Source organism: Pan troglodytes, chromosome 1, assembly GCF_028858775.2.
Source record: "Pan troglodytes isolate AG18354 chromosome 1, NHGRI_mPanTro3-v2.0_pri, whole genome shotgun sequence".
Lineage (NCBI taxonomy): Eukaryota > Metazoa > Chordata > Mammalia > Primates > Hominidae > Pan > Pan troglodytes.
The window spans coordinates 174,201,292-174,221,552 of NC_072398.2; the positions used below are offsets into that span (position 1 = coordinate 174,201,292).

General features: G+C 37.5%; 1 protein-coding gene across 7 annotated transcripts in view; it reads left to right on the plus strand.

Moving 5' to 3' along the window:
* Positions 1-20,261, plus strand: part of FYB2 (FYN binding protein 2) — a 103,894-nt gene that overhangs the window by 38,113 nt on the left and 45,520 nt on the right. For all 7 annotated transcript variants that reach the window (XR_008547630.1, XR_010153839.1, XR_001706833.3 and 4 more), the window contains exon 5: positions 13,177-13,286. Coding sequence is in view for 3 of the 7 variants with exons in the window: in XM_063801547.1 (XP_063657617.1) it covers positions 13,177-13,286 (110 nt within the window). In the remaining 4 variants the exon portion in view is untranslated. The remainder of the gene's footprint in view (positions 1-13,176; positions 13,287-20,261) is intronic.

A 20,261-nucleotide genomic window follows, 5' to 3' on the forward strand; every position in this document is an offset into this window, starting at 1 on the left:
AAGTACTTTATACATGATTTCATTTATGACAATTTTAAGGAGCAGATAGTACTGTCCCATTTTATAGATGAGGTCACTGAGTCAGAGAGAAGTTAAGTAACTTAACACGGACAGGGCAGTCAAAATGAAATAAAAAAGTTGATGGATTAAAGATTTGTTTGGAAGGAAAACAGCCATTGCTGGATCAGCTGTGGGGAGTGAGATGTGAGGGAAAGAGAGGAATCTAGGACAATACGGAGGTTATTTGCTGTTCCCATCATTGTTGATATTAACACAGGTGAAGTGCTTAGCACACAATCAGTGCAAGACAAGAAGGATCCTTCCTGAAAGGACTTTGAGCTTGTTTTCTACTTAATAACAGCAACAACAAAAAGCATGTCATTGTGCCTTTGTACATGTACGACAGAATCACTTAAGGCTAGTTTTAAAATTGTTTGCAACTACAGTGCTCTTTCCTGAATGGCTGCACTTCAGGTAATTAAGACTGGTACAGACCTGACCTGATTGACGAACAACAAAACAGCCTCCTTGTAGTGATATTCAAGAGGTGAAAGCAGGCCAGGAAATCCCAGCATGCTGGGATAAATTGAATCGCTACAGGAAAGAATGAAGAGAATGAATTTTTTGAAGCCTGTGTCCTGCCTGTAGAGTTTCAGACTCAGAACATTCAGGTAGTTTCAGCTTAAGCCACTTCAATAATTTCTTATTATCCCTTTTTAATTGGACTTCAGGGACACAACAGGGCCACTGATTGGCCTGTTTTTCACAAGGAGCAGTGAATTTACTGAGTTTTTCTCTTCTTTTTTGTGTTCAAATATTCCTCCTTAAAAAAAATCTCACCTACGACTTCTATTTATTGAGCACTTCCCATAGATAAAGAGTTGTACCTTATGTCCTCTCTCTCATTTTAGAACTCCCAGCTACAACCACCCATGAAGTACAGTAAGTGCTTTGTGCACTCTCTGACCACGGAGAGTCAGGTGAAGTCATCCAGGGTGATGCAACTGGATCAGCAGCACCAGGGCTTGACCTGGTCAGCCTGGCTCCAGAGCACAGCCTCTCAACTATCACCCCAGGCTGCCTTACTGAAGATTCAAAGAACACTTTACCTACAACAAAAGAGGGCAAGGCTTAATAGACTCATGGCTTGCTCTACACATTGAGCCTGGATATGCTTTGAGCAGGAGTTCTTGAACGCCTCCTTAGGATTTCATTTTCTGTGCAGAGGGATCTGTGTGAGGGAGGCTGGCCTAGGGTGGAGCTAAAATATGAAAGGTTTTGGAACTAAGCCTTGCTTTTTCTCTTCAGTGGCATTCAGATGATAAGCCAGAAAAGTCATGATTGAAAAAGAAACAGACAATCACAAGTTGCAGACTTGGGGCCTAGTTTTGTACATAGGTTTATTTAGTAAGGTTGAATAGAAACTACTGTTTGTGTATGACCACATGCTGAGCATTGCTGAGCCCTTTTATATCTGTTAGACTCATTCTAGACCAATGACTATCTTAGGAGGCAATACTAATTGCCACCTATAAAATGGCAATATTATTATTAGTATTAGTATATTGAATATTGAACATTAGTGAATATACACAATATTAGTATTGTCATTTTATAGGTGAGAAACTATGGCTTGTCCTGTTTCAGAGTTTATTTGGGATATGAACTCAGAACCAAATTAAAGATTTTCAGCTACGTTATTCTGAATTTTTCCACCATGAAGTGCTTTTGGTGATATCTATTAGACTGCAAATTCCATGAGAGAAGGATCATATATATTTTTCACCTTTATTTTTACAAGACCTAGCAAACAGTGGGCATGCAAGCAATAATTATCAAATGACTGAGTGATGGGCCAGTGGAATAACAGATAAACAAAATGATGGGGAGAAGGATGGATGGAAAGAATGATATCATCTTCCACTAGCTTTTATGTAAATAAAACATTTCAAGATTCTGTTCTCTATACATTTTGCCTTGGTTTGCATGTCCAATATTATATCCCTCTAATATTAAAGCTAAATAATTAGGACAATCTGAACACTTCCTTTGCCCTTGCATATTAGGTAAGGGCTACTGCCATGTGAGAGCGGGGACTCACATGAGATCCTCTTTCCTCTGCTCCTTCTTGGTCTAGCGTTCAGCTCCAAGTGACACTCTACCAAGAAGCTTGTTCTGATTTATTAGCCCACATGAGAGGCACGCTCCTTTCTTCTCTCCTCTTCTTTGGACTCATTAGTTTTTGAATTAAATATTTAATTAAATTAATCATTGAGCTCTTAGCATCCATTTTATATTTGGAATAAAATTCAAAAATGTTGTACTTTTCCCAGGGCCAAGAATATGCTTCGTTATACTTCTTTATACCTATATATATTCTTATAGGTTTCTTATGGGTTTTGATCGCTGGTTATTCTCCAGACTCCTCTCCTAAGCCCTCTCACCCTTGTTTGCTGTCTTCCACCCATGGACTGGCCTTTGGCTAATCATCAAACACAACAAACTTCCCTGACCAATCAGAAGTACTTATATTTTCCTGTGTGTGTCATCTTCTCCCAGATCATCACCTGATGGCTCCTTCTCATCATGCAGAATTCATTTTTTATTTATTCATCCAATAATTATTGAACTCCAACTATGTGCCCGCCATTTTTCTAGATGCTGGAAATGCGGCAGGAAATGAACACAAAGTATCTGCCCTCATTAAGTATATATTTTAGTTGGGAAGAAAAACAAATAACAAATATGGTATGAGGCAATGATATATGCTGAAATGTCAGCTTTCTTGGCTATAGCACATGTTCCCTCACCTAAGACGCTATCTATTTCATATATGATTCAGCTTTATTTTCCTGTTATTTTTTATGAATGCTTTGATTGATAATATTCATTTGATTGATTTATTTTTTATGTTTTTCTAGACCATGAGAACCCTGAGTTTAAGGACATTGACTGCTATTTATTTTTATATTCTAGAACAGTACCTGACAGAGAGGGGGAGCTCAATGAGAAAAATTAATGATGTGACATCATCTACCTGTCTAAGAGTTCCCAGTGTTTTTGTATGAGCATCAGAAAAGGATATAAACAAAAAACCAGTTGCTAACTGGGAGCCTACAATGTGCCAGACACCGGATGAGGCAATGGGTACTGAGCAGCAAGTGATATTCAAGATCCCAGAGCGAGAGAGAGAAAATTAAACTAGTTACAAAGAGTAATAAAGTAATTTCAAGACTATGACAGTGACTGAGAAGGGTATACAACAAGTATTGTGGTGTACAGAAATAGGTGGGAAGGAGGGCTGTTTGGGAAAGCTAGCTGAAGAAGGGCCTTGCCAAAGGGGACAGAGGTGAGACCTGGTGGTTGAGAAAGAGTTAGTCATACAGAAACCATTCTACATAGCAGGAGCAGCCTTTGCCAAGTCTTCGAGGTAGTAGAGAGCACTGCATCCTTGTAAAGTAGACAGGAGGCCAGTGTGATTGGAGAGTGATGAGTGAGGAAGAGAATGGTAGTACAGGACCTTGGAGACATGGAAAGGGATGAGATCATAAAGGTGGGGAGCTTAGTGGTTCTTTTTTTAAAAAAATTATTAAAAACCATAGGATGCCTCTGGAAAGTCTTAAGCAGGATTGTGACAAGGTCTGAATTATATTTTGAGAAGATCATCTTGGCTGCTGTGTGGAGAATAGACTATAGAAGGGCCATGGATAATGACAATCAGAATTTTAGGAGAAAAAATACGAGTTTGCACAGAGGATGTTGGTGATAAGGTCATTATAAGCAGATGAAACGTGGACAAAAGCGAAGAGGCAGGAAACAGCCTCATGTGTTCAAGAACTATGGGTAATTTGACATGATTAGAGTGTGTAGTGGTAAGGTGTATATGGGGAAGGGGGCATACAGCATTTAATAGTTGTTCAATAAATGTTGGCTGAAGAATAGAATGGACTTAGACAGCACTCGGCTTAAGACTCAAGTATATCCAGTCTATTTTTGTGATTTTCTGTTTCCCTGGGTGTATCTCATTTCCCTGACTAAATTATAAATTCTTCAAAAGCAGAGAGATGGTCTAATATTTCTTTCTTACCGGCTGCATAATTAAAGTGTGTTTAAATTGAATGAATTAAAAATTAAAAGATCCAGGGAGTATGTTACATGAAGTTAAGGGCATTGATTTAGGAGTCAGATAACCTTGGATTCATAGTTTGAGCTCCACACACTAGCTGTGTGATCCTGGGAAAGTTATTTGATATCTCTGAGCCTTCTATTTTCTAATATGGGAAATAGTGAAATCAAATCCTTCCCCCAGGGACGTTGTGAGGATTGAGATAAATATCTCTAATTCAGCAAAGTGGAATTCCAATGTTGTAAGCTCTTAATAAATGGCAGAGATTTGTTGTTTGCTTGTAATAGCAGCGTTTGTCTGTATCAAGGTCGAATGCTGTAGGTGGCAGAACAGGCAGTCAGGAGACCAGGCCCCTATTTAAAAGGCTACCACTAGTTCAGAGGGTGACCTCACTTCCCTCTCTGTAAAATAAATGGGGTCAGATATTAGTGCACCTCAAAGAAGACACTCTGAAATTTGAAACAAAGATATTTTAAAATTTGACTAGTGATCAAAATGAGGGCTTGTGGTCATTTTGTTTCATGCTGCTGAAGTTTTGACTGGTTTATTAGGAATCTGCTTTATCAGATCTTGTTCCTAGATGAATGGGGAAAAAAAGAGTCTGCTTTAGTTGTTGTGTGACTTCCTAAAACACTTAGAAGACAAAGTGCTTTTAGAAGGTCATTCCCAAATTCACCCTGATCCACTGGTTCCACCTTAACCTCAAATTACAGGTTAAATGGTAATGTTTTTCATTTTATAGGTGATAATGTCAGGCAAAGACAAGAAAAAGAACTTCCCCATAACATTTTCCCCATATAAATAACTAATATATAAAAGAATTGATCTGTGAACTCTTGGGTCAGCCTAACAAAGGTTGGAAAAATATTGTCCAAAGCCCACTCACAAGCTCCTTGACCTTCACCATCGTCTGGTGCTTCATTATTTTCATTTTTCAGTTTTCCCTCAGTTCTAGAGTGACTTGTAGTGCAGAGGAGAGAACCAATGGACTAGGAATCAGAAGGTGTGGTTTCCAGACCCACCTCTGCTACTTAGCAGTGCTATCTTGGGCAAGTTACTGAATATCTCCAAGCCTCAGTTTCCTCAACTGTAGAATGCCTCATACTGCTACTGAGAGGATTATGTGAGATAATGCATATAAAATTAATGTGAATATAGTTTGTTTGAAGAGTGAATAATAGCATGTAACTTAATGAATGAGAAATCTGAGAGCTTCTCTTTTATACCACTAGCAGACATACTTTTCTCTCATTATGTCTCTAGCTAATAGTCTGGTCAGTCCTTTGGAATCCTCCTTGCTGTATACTCTGATGACCTCTTTCTTTGATGACTTCCATTACGGTGTGATCTATTCATGCCATGTTTGACTTCAACCAGTACATCCCCTGTGTAAGATGATATACAGCATAATGGTTAAGACTTCAGATTCAAATATCTGGCTTCTTATCTCTGCTGCTAACTACTCTGTGAGCTTGGATCGTGCTTCAGTTTCTTCATCTGATTGTGGAAAGAATAATAGTATCTATTTCATAGAGCCAAAGATTGATACATGTTATTGAAACAGTGCTTGGCAGGTAACAATTATCAGCTGTTATTATTATTTACATGCCTTCCCATGCCTGCCTTATGAATGAGATCAATGGTTTGACAATGTAGCTTCAGAGTTAAGTTAAAGCCAGAGTGGACGGCATATTTTGTAAGGTTATGTGGCACTTTAATAACATTTACTTGGTGATCATGGTTTTGTGGTCCTTTGTAGAAATAACTGGGTTACATATACATGAATAGAAAAAAGAAATACCTAGTGCCCAGGGCTGAGAGAAGCTCTATTTGTTGTATGTTGTTGTAGTAGAAGTCATAGTAGAATTGGTAAGTAGATTAGTCACGGTTCTCTAGAAGGACAGGACTAGTAGGGTAGATGTATATATAAACGAGAGATTATTAAGGAGTATTGACTCACATGATCACAAGGTGAAGTCCCACAGTAGGCCATCTGCAAGCTGAGGAGCAAGGAAGCCAGTCCAAATTCCAAAACCTCAAAACTATCCCTACTTTTTGAAGGCTCACAGTGCAGCCTTCAGTCTGTGGCTGAAGGCCTGAGAGCCCTGGCAAACCACTGGTTTAAGTCCAAGAGTCCAAAAGCTGAAGAACTTGGAGTCCAATGTTTGAGGGCAGGAAGCATCCAGCATGGGAGAAAGATAGAGGCCAGAAGACTCAGGCAGTCTATTATTTTATTCTAGTTGCACTGGCAGCTGATTAGATTGTGCCCACCCAGCTTGAGGGTGGGTCTCCCTCTCCCAGTCCATTGACTCAAATGTTAATCCCCTTTGGTAACACCCTCACAGACACACCCTGGAACAATACTTTGCATCCTTCAATCCAATCAAGTCGACACTCAATATTAACCATCACAGTAAGGTTATGGTACATGTGGTGGTAGGATTGTGTGTATGTGTGTATACATGTACGTATATGTATGTAAACACATATATACACAAATGAAAATACATATTACATAAAAAGATGTATATGTATGCACACATATGTGTGTGTTCTGTAAAATGGTAGAAGCAGGAGAACTAGTGGTGAAGGTGGTGGTAGAATTCGAAGGACAAGTAGTAGAATTGTAAAAGGGAAAATAGTATAAAAGTGAAAGTGGAAGTAGTACTAGTGGAAGCAGAAGTAGCAAACGCTTTATGCCAAGCACTACACTAAGCATGGCATAAATTATATCATTTCATTCTCATATAAAGAGGATTAAAGGGTGAAGAGACTTAGGTTGAACCACCCACCCAAGGTCACAGACTGGTAGAGGTGAGATTCACTGCCACCTCTGTCTTTCTGAAGCCTATGTTTCTCTGAATCATTCTGCTCTACTGATTCATTGATGGTTCATCTCTAACCATTATCTAATATGTATACGAAACAAGTTTTAGTAGCTTATGAAAAAAAATCACTCCAAATTCATCATATATTTTTTTGAACCTGGCACAAATGAATTTTGAGATCCATTTTATTTAGCGTGGATGTCACTTTTAAAAGTTTAATCACCAATCATTTCATTCAAGGGAAGGATTTCTTAGGGTGAAGGGCTATGAGTAGGGTATTCTTAATTTATTTACTGGAAATAGAAATTTGTCCAGTTTGGGACTTTGGACAATTGAGAATCAGATGGTGTCACATTCCCTTGTCACCAGGAACCTGTAGAATGTTACACAGAGCAAATGCTGACTAAGCTACTCCTGTTCATCCTGTCTCCAAAATGCATGGCCCATTGAAATATTAAGTGGAAGAAACTGTGTTTTCAACCTAACAAAATAAATATACAAGTATGGCTAACAGGTTTTGCTGTTCAAGTCTCAATCTTTCTACTTAATGAAAGCTCTTCTTTAGATCTTCTAGAACTTTCTTCCAGTGAAACTTTTTGAGTCATCATCATGCAGTGTGGCACAGGAGTCTTCTCCTGTGAAAGGAAACTCGCCTGTCAGGCATTTTCCACATTGTGATTCAGTTATTCCCACACTAAACCCTCACAGTGACTCTATGAGGAAATGAAGGCTCTGAGAACCTAAATGACTGCTCAAGACCACACAGCCAATGAGAGGTGCATATAATGAATCTATGCACAGTGTCTAACACATGGTAAACCCTCAAGAAATGGTAGCTATTCATGTGATTAATAATCTCACTGTTTGACCAAGTGGACAGATGTTTGAATGAGGTGCATGAGCCACTTCTCTAGAGCATACAGCCTAATACAGAGGTTAACTAATTATTCTCCAAAGGACAATGAGGGATTCTGCGGGGACCTTTCGGGGCTGTGGACCAGAGGTAGACATGGCAAATGGAAACAACCATGAGAGGTCACTTGTCCATGCTTTAGCTAGAGAGATCCCATTTGTTTAAACATTTATTTTTGAAGATAGGATTTCCAGGAGTCCAAACAAAATTAGAAATTTTCTGGTTTTGTAAATCATCTTTAACACTTATATTGCATTTAAGGAGCTGTGTTTGCTTCTTGAACACAGATAATGTCAAAAATATCACTAAGAAACATTAACGTTTTATAATGTAGTATATAAATAACTGGAGGTTTTCTGTAAGGAAGTAAGAAAAGTTAGAAACCTGATGCTATGCCACTAATAAAAAATTTTACAAGATGTAAACCTCAAAACTTATTTTAAAATACAATATTTCTGTCCTCTAATACACTAATATTACCAGCACACTTTTGTGGAATGCCTATGTGCAGAGGGCAAATATTTCATTCAATATCCATAATACACCTTTAAAGTAGATTTTATTATAACTGTTTTATAGAGCAGGAAATGGAGGCTTAAGGTATTTACCCAGTTCTTTATAACTAGAATGTAGAAGAGAGCTAGGATTCAAATTCAAATCTGTCTGACCCCATGTTCCAGGTCTGTCTCATATTCTGTGCTGCCTCCCAGTAGTGTCTATAGTCCCGTAGACACATTTTTCATAAATGTGGAAATAAAGAAGTTGAAGCATAGATTTAAATCATAGAGTTATTTCTTCCCTCCAATCCAAGTTCTGTATATTGATCCACATTGTATAAAATCAAGGTGGATCTCAGATCTAGTTTTAATGGACCAGGGATAAAGGTAAAAGACATTCTCAGGTAACAAAAAAGGAAGTTAAAATACATCTGCAACCTTCTTTTTTCCTCTTAACAATAATCCCAGAACTGATTCTCTGTAAAGACAATTGATCCTAAAGATGCCTTTTTGGAAACTTTGGTAAAATTTTCTTTATAATTATCTGAAATGAGATATTTATTCATTTTTGACCAAAGTGGTCTAAGAAATTGATTAGACATCTTTCAATTTTTCCCCAAATTGTTTCTTATTAATAAAATTAATTTACCATTGACCAAATGAGATTGTTAGGCTATTGAAGCATGAGCTCTATGGCATAGCCTATAATTTAAGAAAGTTTCTCTTGATTACTTTATGAAGGGGGAGGGGAACAAAAATATGAGAGAAGTTACTGATGCATTGGAGTTTATAATTTTTCTTTTTCAGCAAAATGAACTATTACATCTTTAGAATTATTACAGAGAATATACACAAAACTAGAAAATATGCAAAATAGTCAACGGAGAGAAAACAATTGGGTGGAATGTGCTTATGATTATAATAAATGAGGGGAAAAAAGAGAACTCCAACTTTTTCACTGTCTGTGATAACAACTATGTGAATACACATATAAATGAAAAATCAGGAAGACTACCAAATGCTAAGACCTCGTTTGTATTAACGTTCAGAGGTTATGTGTAATTTTTTCTCTTTGATACTATCCACATGTGCTGTGATGTAGTTGTGATGCAGCTGAAGTCGCTTCAACTCTAACCTCACCTTTAACCCTAACCCTAACCCTAACTCTAGTCCCCTTCAACTGCATCTATAGCAAATGGAACTACCTCATACCAAATGCGGACAGTACAGAGGGGAAAAGATTATGAATTTACTCCATAATTCCATTTCCCTTTCTCCCTTTGCAGAGGCAACTCCAATCATGAATTTGTGAGTGTATCCATTTAGTATATTCTTACATTTGAGCTATAAACTCATGTATCTGTTAAGGATATAGTTTTTTAATTTTTGTATAAATGACACTTTATGTTATCCTTCTGCAACTTTTTTTTACGAAGCTGTGTTTTCATATTCTATCTATGTTGATGTATATGTCATTTGTTCATCATAATTGCTGTATTGTATTTCCTCATATGAACACATCCCAATTTGTTTATGCATTTTCTCGCTAAGGAACATGCAGATTGTTGTAAATTTTTACCATTTCAAATAATGCTTCAGTAATCATTCTCCTATATTTGTAGGTAAATATAAGCAAGTTTCTCAAAGCTATTTACTTAGAAGTAGAATTGCTAAACAATACTAACTAATCAACTTCAGTGTTACTAGATATTGAAAAATTATTCTCCAAAATGGTTGTGACAATTCATACTCTCAAAGCAGTGTAAAGATTTCCTGTTTCTCCATATTCTTGCCAAATAAGGTATTATTTTCAAACTGAGATTCTAGCTAATCTGATGAATGTGAACTAAATTTTCGCTATCTTGATTTCCATTTCCCTGTTCACTATGAGGTTAGGAGTTTACCTTTATAAGCTATTCAATTTGACTCTTCAGTGATGACTGGAATATACTTTCGTCCAATTTTCTATGGGTTTGTCTTTTTCTTATTGCCAAAGTTCCTGATACAGTCTAAATATTATTTGTTACACTTTACTATTAAGTATGTTATTTGTTGGAGGGTAATCTAGTGAAGAACGTTTATCTCCCTGGAACGCTTTTTTGCATATTAAAATAACTTTTTCACTTTTATTGAAACTGTGATTAATTACAATAATAGATTTTCTGATGTTAAGCCATCCTTGAGGTCTCGGAATAAATTTCAGTTATTCTTGAGTTATTTTTAAAACTGATTGATTCATTTTTCAGCATTTAGTGAATTTGGGCTAAAATCTCTGAAGTGAGATTGGAGTATATTTTCTCTTATTCTTTGATCATTTTGTAGTCTTCATATCAAAATTGTATTATCTTCTTAAAACGAGTAGCGTAGCTTTTCCTCTTTTTCTATCCTCTAAAACAGCTCATTAAAACTTGTCTATAAAACTATTTGGTAGAGAGCAAGAAGAGAGGCGAGTTAGGGTGGAGGTAGGTACAGGGAAGAGTGGAGGTGTGTACTACTGATAAAAGTTCTTTAATGATTTATTGGCCTATTAGTTTTTGTGTTTCTTTCTCAGTCGGTATGGTAATTTTCTACTTCCCCATAAAGTTGCCAATTTTCTCTAAATTTTTAAAGTTACTGGTAGAGAGCTGATCATAACACTTTCTTAGATTTCTGAAAGCCTAAAACTATCTCTAGTTTTGTTTCCTTTCTTATCTCTAATTTGTGTCGGTGTATACGCACTCGTGTGTACCCTTTCTCATTTTCTTCATCAGTCACACTGAAGTTGGTCTAATATTAATATACCTGCTTCAGTTTTCTTTGGTACTATTTGGTTTGTATGTCTTTTCCATCCATTTACCTTGGATCTTTGGCTTGTCTGCTGCTTTTAAAAAATATATCAATTCAGATACTCTTTATTTTATTGGAATAGCTTAATCTATGTACATTTATTACAATCCTTGACCTATTTGGAATTTTCCCAATTAAGATTTACTATGCAATTTCTATAATTGCATTTTTTTCTTTCCTTCTTTTTAAAAAATATTTAAGCTTTCTCATTGCATTTTTCCCTTCTGCCAGTTTAGAAGTTAAATATTCTATTTCTATTTTTTTAGTAGTTACAATTAAATTTTGACATCTATAATTTACAAAGTCTAATGTTAATCAAAATCTCCATCCTGCTCGTAAATAATGCAAAGACTTGAGAATAATTTTCATAGCCCTCTTCCACTACTTTCCATATTATTATTATGGAAAATAATAGTCTTAGCTATTATAATTTGAATATTGACTCCTTTACATCATTCTCTTTCTTCTTTCTTTTTATAATCCTTAATATATGTATGTTGGACTTTCTCATTCTATCCTCCCTATCTCTTCCTTTTAAATATTTTCTATCTCCTTATCTCTCTATGCTACATTCTGAGTAATGTCCTCATATCTAAATAATTCACCAATTCTAGGCCAGTGGCTCATGACTGTAATCTTAGTACTTTTGGGAGGCCAAGGCAGGTGGATCACTTGAGCCTAGGAGTTCGAGACCAGCCTGGGCAATATGGCGAGGCTTCCTTTCTACAAACACACAAAAAAATTATCTGGGTGTGGTGGCACACACCTGTAGTCCCAGCTATTCAGGAGGCTGAGGTGTGTGGATTGCTTGAGCCTGGGAGGTTGAGGCTGCAGTGAGCTGAGATTGCGCCACTGTACTCCAGCCTGGGTGACAGGGTGAGAACCTGTCTCAAAAAATATATAATAATAATATAATAATAATTCACCAATTCCTTCTGCTGCTGCATCTAGTCTACTCTTCAGCCTCTACATTAAATTTTTTATCTTAAGAACTATATTTTATGATCTCTATAACTCCTTTCTCCAAATCTATAGGGCATTCTTTTCCCTCTGTCTCTTGTTTTTACCTAATGGCTTCTATTCTTCACTTTATTTCTTGGAATACTAAAAACACATGTATTTTAAATTAACGTTCATGTTATTCTATTATTTAGGTCCCCCATTAGTTATTGCAGCTCATCTCCTTGTATGATTTTCAGTTTTCACTATCAGCTTATTTTGAGTCGGAATTTGTTTTCTTTGGAAGCTACAGGTGCCGTGGATTGTGGAAGCATCTTTACAGAATAATTTCAGATTTGCCTTTAGAAGAGGGATTTGAATTTCAAGCATCAATTTTGGCTTTGTGTCTCTGAAATGGGCAGATTGTTTATTAAACCCCACCTCTGTATTTGGTGCTGGGTTTTCAAGTTTCTGATTTCTCATTGGTGACTCTTTCAGTTCCTATGGCCATAGTCAGATAGCAAACTTCCAAGCTTATTCCCTGGGAGAGTGGACAGATACGTTTAGTACTCGTTTTACAGATGGAACAGCATATTGTAACTCTGGACTTGATGCTGATAGCTCCATTTCAGTTTCCTATTCAGATGAGGCTTATGGTTCAGACTTACCTTCTGACTCAGACATTAAATCCCCAGCTGCCCAGTCATTAAGATTTCTCTTTATCTGGTCTCAATTTCCCTTTGTGTCCCTTACTGCAGTTCTCACTTGCATCCTTATTTGTGAATTTCCTCTGTATGTCTGGCACCTGGGGATTTTACTTTATTGATTTCTGTGTGGACTGTATAATCTTTACACAAGTCTTTGCATTGCTATCTTTCATCTAGAATTCTTATGCATTTGGAGTAGGGGTAGTGTGCCTCCCATATATGCTTAGGTCACCATATTGGCCAGACACACATATTATTTCTCTAATGAGGAAAAAATACAAAAAGCTTTCAAAATGTGTTTTTAAAAATGTTACGTTTTAAGTAACCCTTTTTTCTCCAGGCTTTTCAATGCAGAATTTGAAGAACCACATAATTACGAGGCAACAATTTCATATCTGAGACACTCTGGCAACTCCATTAACCTGTGCACTGCAAAAGAAATTGCTGATCGTAAGTCTGCTAAGCCAATTAATAGTGTAACCCTGTGTGGAATGAAAATGTGTCAAAAATGATATTTTCCCTTTAGCTAACTGTAAGTTTAAAAATGCACAGCCATCCTGCACTACCATCTTATTTCTTTTTCTTTTTTTTCTGTGTCTGGTGTCTTAAAAATATAAATAAATCCAGCTGGGCATCAGTGCTATCTCACAATAGCTGTTGCTGCCTTCCCAGCCTCTTCTTTTCTCCCCTTTACCAATCGACTCAGCTGCTTTGCCTTTTGTAGATATGAGGGAGGGAAAATCAAGATATGATGATTCATTTTTCTTCCTTCTCTTCCTATAGAAACTTCATCTCTTTTCTCCTGGTGTCTTTCTTGAAGTTCCCTGGTTACTTGGTGTGTGGAGAGTGAGATAACAGACCATGAGAATTAGGCCCCTGTGTTCAGTCTGAATAGGAGCAGGGGATTTATTTAATGGATCTGACCACTGGCTCAGAGCTAAGTCTTCCTGCCTCTGGCATTGCTGACAATGCTCGGGACATTTTTGTGAGTAAAGAGACCTTCTCATGTAAAAAGATGAGGGAGCAGAGATTATTGCATTTCTACAAGGTACAATGTCCTTGTTCTGCCTATAGTATCAGCCAGTTCTCTATAAAAGGCATACATTTTAGTACTGGAATAAACACTAGTATTTAGTGAGCTTGTACTATAGGATACTGTAGTTCTGTGTTAGGTTCCCCGTGTACAGCCCTGCTGATAGAGTGGTTTGATCACCCCTAATATTTGATACAGGAAACTGAACATCAGAAAGATTGAGTTGCACGAAGCCATAAATATAACATGGAATAGAGTTATAATGTGAAACAGGCTCAGGCTACCTCTAAATTCTATGCTTTTTCCACAAGTTTATGCTACTTCTTATTCAAGGAAGTTTGGCTTCCCTGAAAGTAGGGCTAAAAAGAGATCATCCGGTGCAACTTCTTCATTGTATAGACAAGAACCTCAAGGTTCTGGGAAAGGAAGTCATTTTCCTGGGAATACATACTTAGGAAGTTCATGAGGTAAGGATCAGGACCTATTGAAATTTCCCTCTTCTCCCTCAAGAAATAAGGAGTTGGGACCGGGCGCAGTGGCTCACGCCTGTAATCCCAGCACTTTGGGAGGCCGAGATGGGCGGATCACGATATCAGGAGATCGAGACCATCCTGGCTAACACGGTGAAACCCCGTCTCTACTAAAAATACAAAAAATTTAGCCGGGTGTGGTGGTGGTGGGAGACTGTGGTCCCAGCTACTCGGGAGGCTGAGGCAGGAGAATGGCTTGAACCTGGGAGGCGGAGCTTGCAATGAGCCGAGATCGCGCCACTGCACTCCAGCCTAGGCGACAGAGCGAGACTCCGTCTCAAAAAAAATAAAAAAATTAAAAAAAAAAAATAAGGGGTTGGAGAACTATTAGAAAAACTGCCTCTCTTTTAGACTGGGCAGTCTAGATTCTCCTAAATGGTTTGTAAAATACTAGCCATAGGAAGAGCAACTCTTGACCCTGCCCAGCACCCCCAAAATGCAGTGCTGCCCCATACTCAGAGTATATGGACCCCTTCTTTAGAGCAGGGCTTCTCAATTTCTAGCGTTCATACAAGTCATGCAGGGATCTTGTTAAAATGTAGATTCTGGTTCAGCAGCTCCGGTATGGAGTCTGAGATTGTGCATTTCTAACAAGTTCCTTGGTGATATCAATGCTGCTGGTCTACAGACCACACTTTGAAAGAAAGGCAGTGGGCACCATTTGGGCCACGTTCCAACTATATGCCCTTCTACAAGGCTAAGAATTCACAGAGCCAAATGGATGCTCCAATCAGAGCCTGCTCCTTCTCTCTCTGGACCACGTGATGCCCCTAGAATCCACCCCCCTGCAAGTAGCTCATTTCAAGTGAAGTGGACCTCTGTTTCTGGGAAGATGGAACAGATGTACTTTTGTCCTATTGCTCCTGCTAAGTACAGCTGAAAGCCCCAGGCATTATGTATGTAAAACAAACATAAGAAGACTAGATGACTCTGAAAGGTAGAGAGAAGAAGGTAGACCAGCTAGGGACATCAGGCCCCAAGGAAGGATAAGGTGGTGAGTTCCCTGGTTTTCTTCCTGCCTCGAATATGTCAGTTTTGGAGGTAAAAAAGTTAGCAACTCAGAAACACCAGTGGGCACAACAACAGCTTCAGCTGAAGCCTGCTCTTTCTAGCCAAACGACCAGGAAAAGGGCAACCTAGAAAGACAGAAAACCTCTAGACAATAACTAGTCTACTCCAGCCAAACATCATAGAAAAAAATGTGGCCCACCACCAACAGCAATGCTGAATGGGGAGCCTGGACATCTACCCTCAGCAGGCTGCAATGATGCACCCAACTCCTCCACTGGAGTGATATCAGCGAAGGTCAAGTAGGGAGCTGGAATTTCCACCCCTGCCAGGTGGTAATAAAATTCCACTTAGTGTCCATAAAGATTATGTGAGGAACTTTGACTTTCACTCCCCTTCCAGCAGTAACAAGATGCCCTTCTCCCTACCTCAAAGGATGGTGTCAGAGGAGACCTAGTAGAAAGGATCTTCATAACCACCCAGCAGTAAGAAGGCCACCCTCTCCTTGTAGTGTCAGCAAAGGCCATATGGGAAGTAATAACAGGGCACTCCTACTCTTTCCAGCTAAGATGTTATCAGCAGAAGCCTACTGGAGAGCCAAACTCCTTCCTACTTCTGCCCAGCAGTGATGAGGTGCTGTTTTCTCACTTGGGTATTGTTATGAACTGATTGCTTGTTACCTCTAAAATGCTGAAAACCTACCCCCAATGCGATGGTATTTAGGAGGTGAGATCTTTAGGAGGTAGTTAGTATTACATGAGGTCATGAGGGTGGAGCCCTCTCAAATGGGATTAGTGTCTTTACAAGCATCCCAAGAAAGATTGCTTTCTTCTTCTCCATATGAGGGCACAGTGAGAAGACAGCTGTCTATGAACCAGGAATCTGTTGTCACTTTGATCTTGGAACTTCCAGCCTCCAGAACTGTGAGGAATAAATTTCTGTTATTTATTAGCCATGCAATTTATGGTATTTTGTTACAGCAGCTGAAGCTGAAAAAAATATATATCTGCCAAAATTGAGATGGCTGAAATACTAGAATTTTCTGACTAAGACTTCAAAGCAGCTTTTATAAAATTTTCCAATGCATAGTTATGGACATGCTTGAAATAAATGAAGAAAAGTCTTATCAAAGAAATAAAATGTCTCTATAGAGAAAGAGAAATGTAAAAAAAAATGACAATGTTAGAACTAAAAAATAAAAAGGTCAGTGGATGTGCTCAACAGCAGAATGGAGGGACAAAAGAGTCAATGACTTAAAAATAAACAATAGTAACTACCAAATCTGAACAAGAAGAAAATAAACTGAAAAAAAAAAATGAAAAGAGCTTCAAAAAATTGTGAGACTATAACAAAAGATTTAACATTCATGTCATGAGACTTCTGGAAAGAGAAGAGAAGGCGTGCATGACTGAAGAAGTACTTGGAGAAATAGTGACTGAAAACTCCCCCAGTTTGGCAAAAGACATAATATGGGTCAGGAGCGGTGGCTCACACCTGTAATCCCAGCACTCTGGAAGGCCGAGGCGAGTGGATCACCTAAGGTCAGGAGTTCAAGGCCAGCCTGGCCAACATGGTGAAACCTCGTCTCTACTAAAAATACAAAAAAATTAGCTGGGTGTGGCAGTGGACACCTGTAATTCTAGCTACTTGGGAGGCTGAGGCAGGAGAACCTCTTGAACCCAGGAGGCAGAGGTGGCAGTGAGCCGAGATCACACCATCGCACTCCAGCCTGGGCAATAAGAGCAAAACTCCATCTAAAAAAAAAAAAAAATAGACATAATATGACAACAGATTCAAGAAACCAAGCAAATCTAAAAGAAATGCAATCTCGCGAAGAATCATAATCAAACTTCTTAAAGACAGAGAAAAATTCTTGAAAGCAAGTAGCAGGAAGGAAACAATAAGGATAAGATTAGAAATAAATGAAATGAAATGAAAACAAAAAACAATAGAGAAAATCAGTGGAATTAAAGATGTGTTCTTTGAAAAAAAATCAATAAAATTGACAAACTTCTAGCAAGGTTGAAAAAATTGATAAACGTCTAGCAAGGCTGAAAAAATAGATAAACTTCTAGCAAGGCTGAAAAAGAAACAGAAAAAAGATACAATATTAAGACTGAAGCAAGGATATCATTATAGACCCTGTAGATATCAAAACAATAAGGGAATATTATGAACAACTCTCCACATTTAAACTTAACAACTTAGATAAAAAAAGGAACAATTCCTCAAAAAGCACAAATTACCACAACTCACTCAAAATAAATAATTTGATTAGCCCTGTAACTCTCAAGAAAAACTGAATGCATAGTTTAAAAACTCCCCCAAAATGAACTCTAAGTCAGGTGATTTCACTGAAAAATTCTATCAGGCATTTAAAGATGAATTAATACCAATTTTATACAATCTTTCCCAAAAATGGAGGAGAAAACACATTTTTTTAAAGCTAGTATTACCATGACCATGATATCAAAACTAGACAAAGGCAGTACAAAAGAAGAAAACTTCAGATCAATATCCTTAATTAGCATAGTCATAAAACTCCTCAACAAAATATTAGCAAATAGAATTCAGCAACATAGAAAATGAATTATTCTTTATGATCAAGTGTGATTTATTCTTCATTTGGTTGTGGTATATAAGGGTGCAGAGATGCAAAGCTGGTTCAATATTCAAAAATCAACAAAATCACCATATTGGCAGGATAAAGAAGAAAAATTAGGCAATCTGTGCAGAAAATAATTTAACAAAATACAACCTCCATTTATGATTTAAAAAACTGTCATAAAATAGGAATAGATGGGGACTCTATTGTCTTCCTCAACTTGATTAAGAACATGTACAGCAAGCCTACAGCTAATCATGATACTTAATGGTGAAACACTGAATGCTTTTCCCCTACTACCGGTAACAAGGCAAGGATGTCTGCTGTTACCATTGCTCTTCAACATAGTGCTGGACGTTCTAGCTAGTGCAATAAGGCAAGCAAAGGAAATAAAATGTATACAGATAGAAAAGGAATAAATAAAACTATCTATTCACAGTGGCATGATTATCTAGATAGAAATTCCCAAGAAATTTACCAAAAAAGCACACAAAAACCCTCCTAGAACTAATAAATGATTTCAGAAAGATTGTAGGATACAAAATAAATGTACAAAAAATCAATTATATTTCTGTATATCAGGAATGAACATACAAATACTGAAATTGAAAAATATATCATTTATAATTGCTTAAAAATAGATATGTGTTTATATTTAAATCCTACAAAGCATGATAAGGCCTAAAAGCTTAAAGCTATAAAATTCTGATTAAATCAAAGAAAATCTAAATAAGTGGAGAGACATACCATGTTTATGGATCGGAAGACACAACACAGTAAAATTAACAGTAAAAATGTCAATTATCTCAAAATGATACACAGGTTTAATAAAATTCCTATAAAAATCCCAGTAGGATCTTCTGCAGATACAGACAAGATTATCCTAAAATGCATATAGAAAGGCAAAGGAGTTAGAATACCCAAAAACAATTTTGAAAAATAAAAGGGAGGCATTAGTATATCAGTTTTAAGAATTATCAGTATAATAATCAAGACTATCTGGTATTGGCAAAGAGAGACATGTAGAACAATGGAACAGAATTGAGAATTCAGAAATAGAATTATACAGATATGCCCAACTGTTGTTGTTATTTTTTTTAACAAAGATGTAAAGGCAGCTCAATAGAGGAAACACAGCCTTTTAAAAAATGGTGTTGGACCAATTGCCATAGGTAAACGAAAATAAACTTTGGCTTAAGTCTCACACCTTATACAAAAGTTAACTTAAAATGAATGTTTCCTCTTTGTTTTTTGTACACCAAAGGTGAGACATCTAAATGATACCTTTCAAAGAGGCAGGGAGAGAGAGACGGAAGGGAAGGAGAGAGGGAAGGAAGGAGAAAGAGGTCAAGGTGGTTGGCTTTTGCTGTTGCCTTTGGGTGACTGTCCCTTGAACAAGGCCAAGAAAACAGGGAAGACCATCCTTGTTTAGTGCTTAGCTCAGCACTGGTGCCTTTGGTGAGTTTTCATCTCTTTTATACAGAACTTGGCATTGGGCATACATGATTCAGGCTGTTCTAAAAGCTCTGCAGAATTGTCCTCAGAGGTCATATAGAGTAGTGCTTTGCAGACTGTACTTCTAGGCCCCAGAGAATTTTTTGAAGAGTCTTGGAGACTCTTGCAGATACCTTCAGAGTTGTGTTTACACTTCTGCATAACATTCCATTTAAATTAATAAAGCCATGGATGGAAGAAAATTTGCAAGCCGTTTCTTACCTGAATGATCTTAGACAATTTACTTCACTTGTCTGGCTGGCTGTTTCCTCGTCAGTAAAATTGGAATACTAGTAGTGATTGTCATTGAGAATTAAATGAAATAATGCATTTAAATGCTTGGCATAGTGCCTGCTATCTATAAGTATAAAAAATGTTAGTTTCTTTTAAATTATTATTTTTATTATGTTAGTAATAAACATTTCACCTCCAGGTGTAAAAGAGGTAATGGGACTTTTCCAAGATCATACAGACAGGATGAGGAGAAGGAACAAAAGGCCTCCAAGACATGACCGTGTTGTGACACTAGCAGTTGGAGGGTTGCTAAGGACCATCTTCAGATATTTTTCCTTTCTCTCCCCGCACAATAAAACTAATCAGTGGAGAGAGGGTTATATAACTCTGTGCAGAAAGTAAGCGAGGACTCTCATGCTGTGGATCACATGCTCTTGTCATAATTCCTAGTCCATTTCTGATCCTTTGAGATGTAGCCCTTTATCCTCTATATTCCTACCTTGGAATATATGTTGGAATTC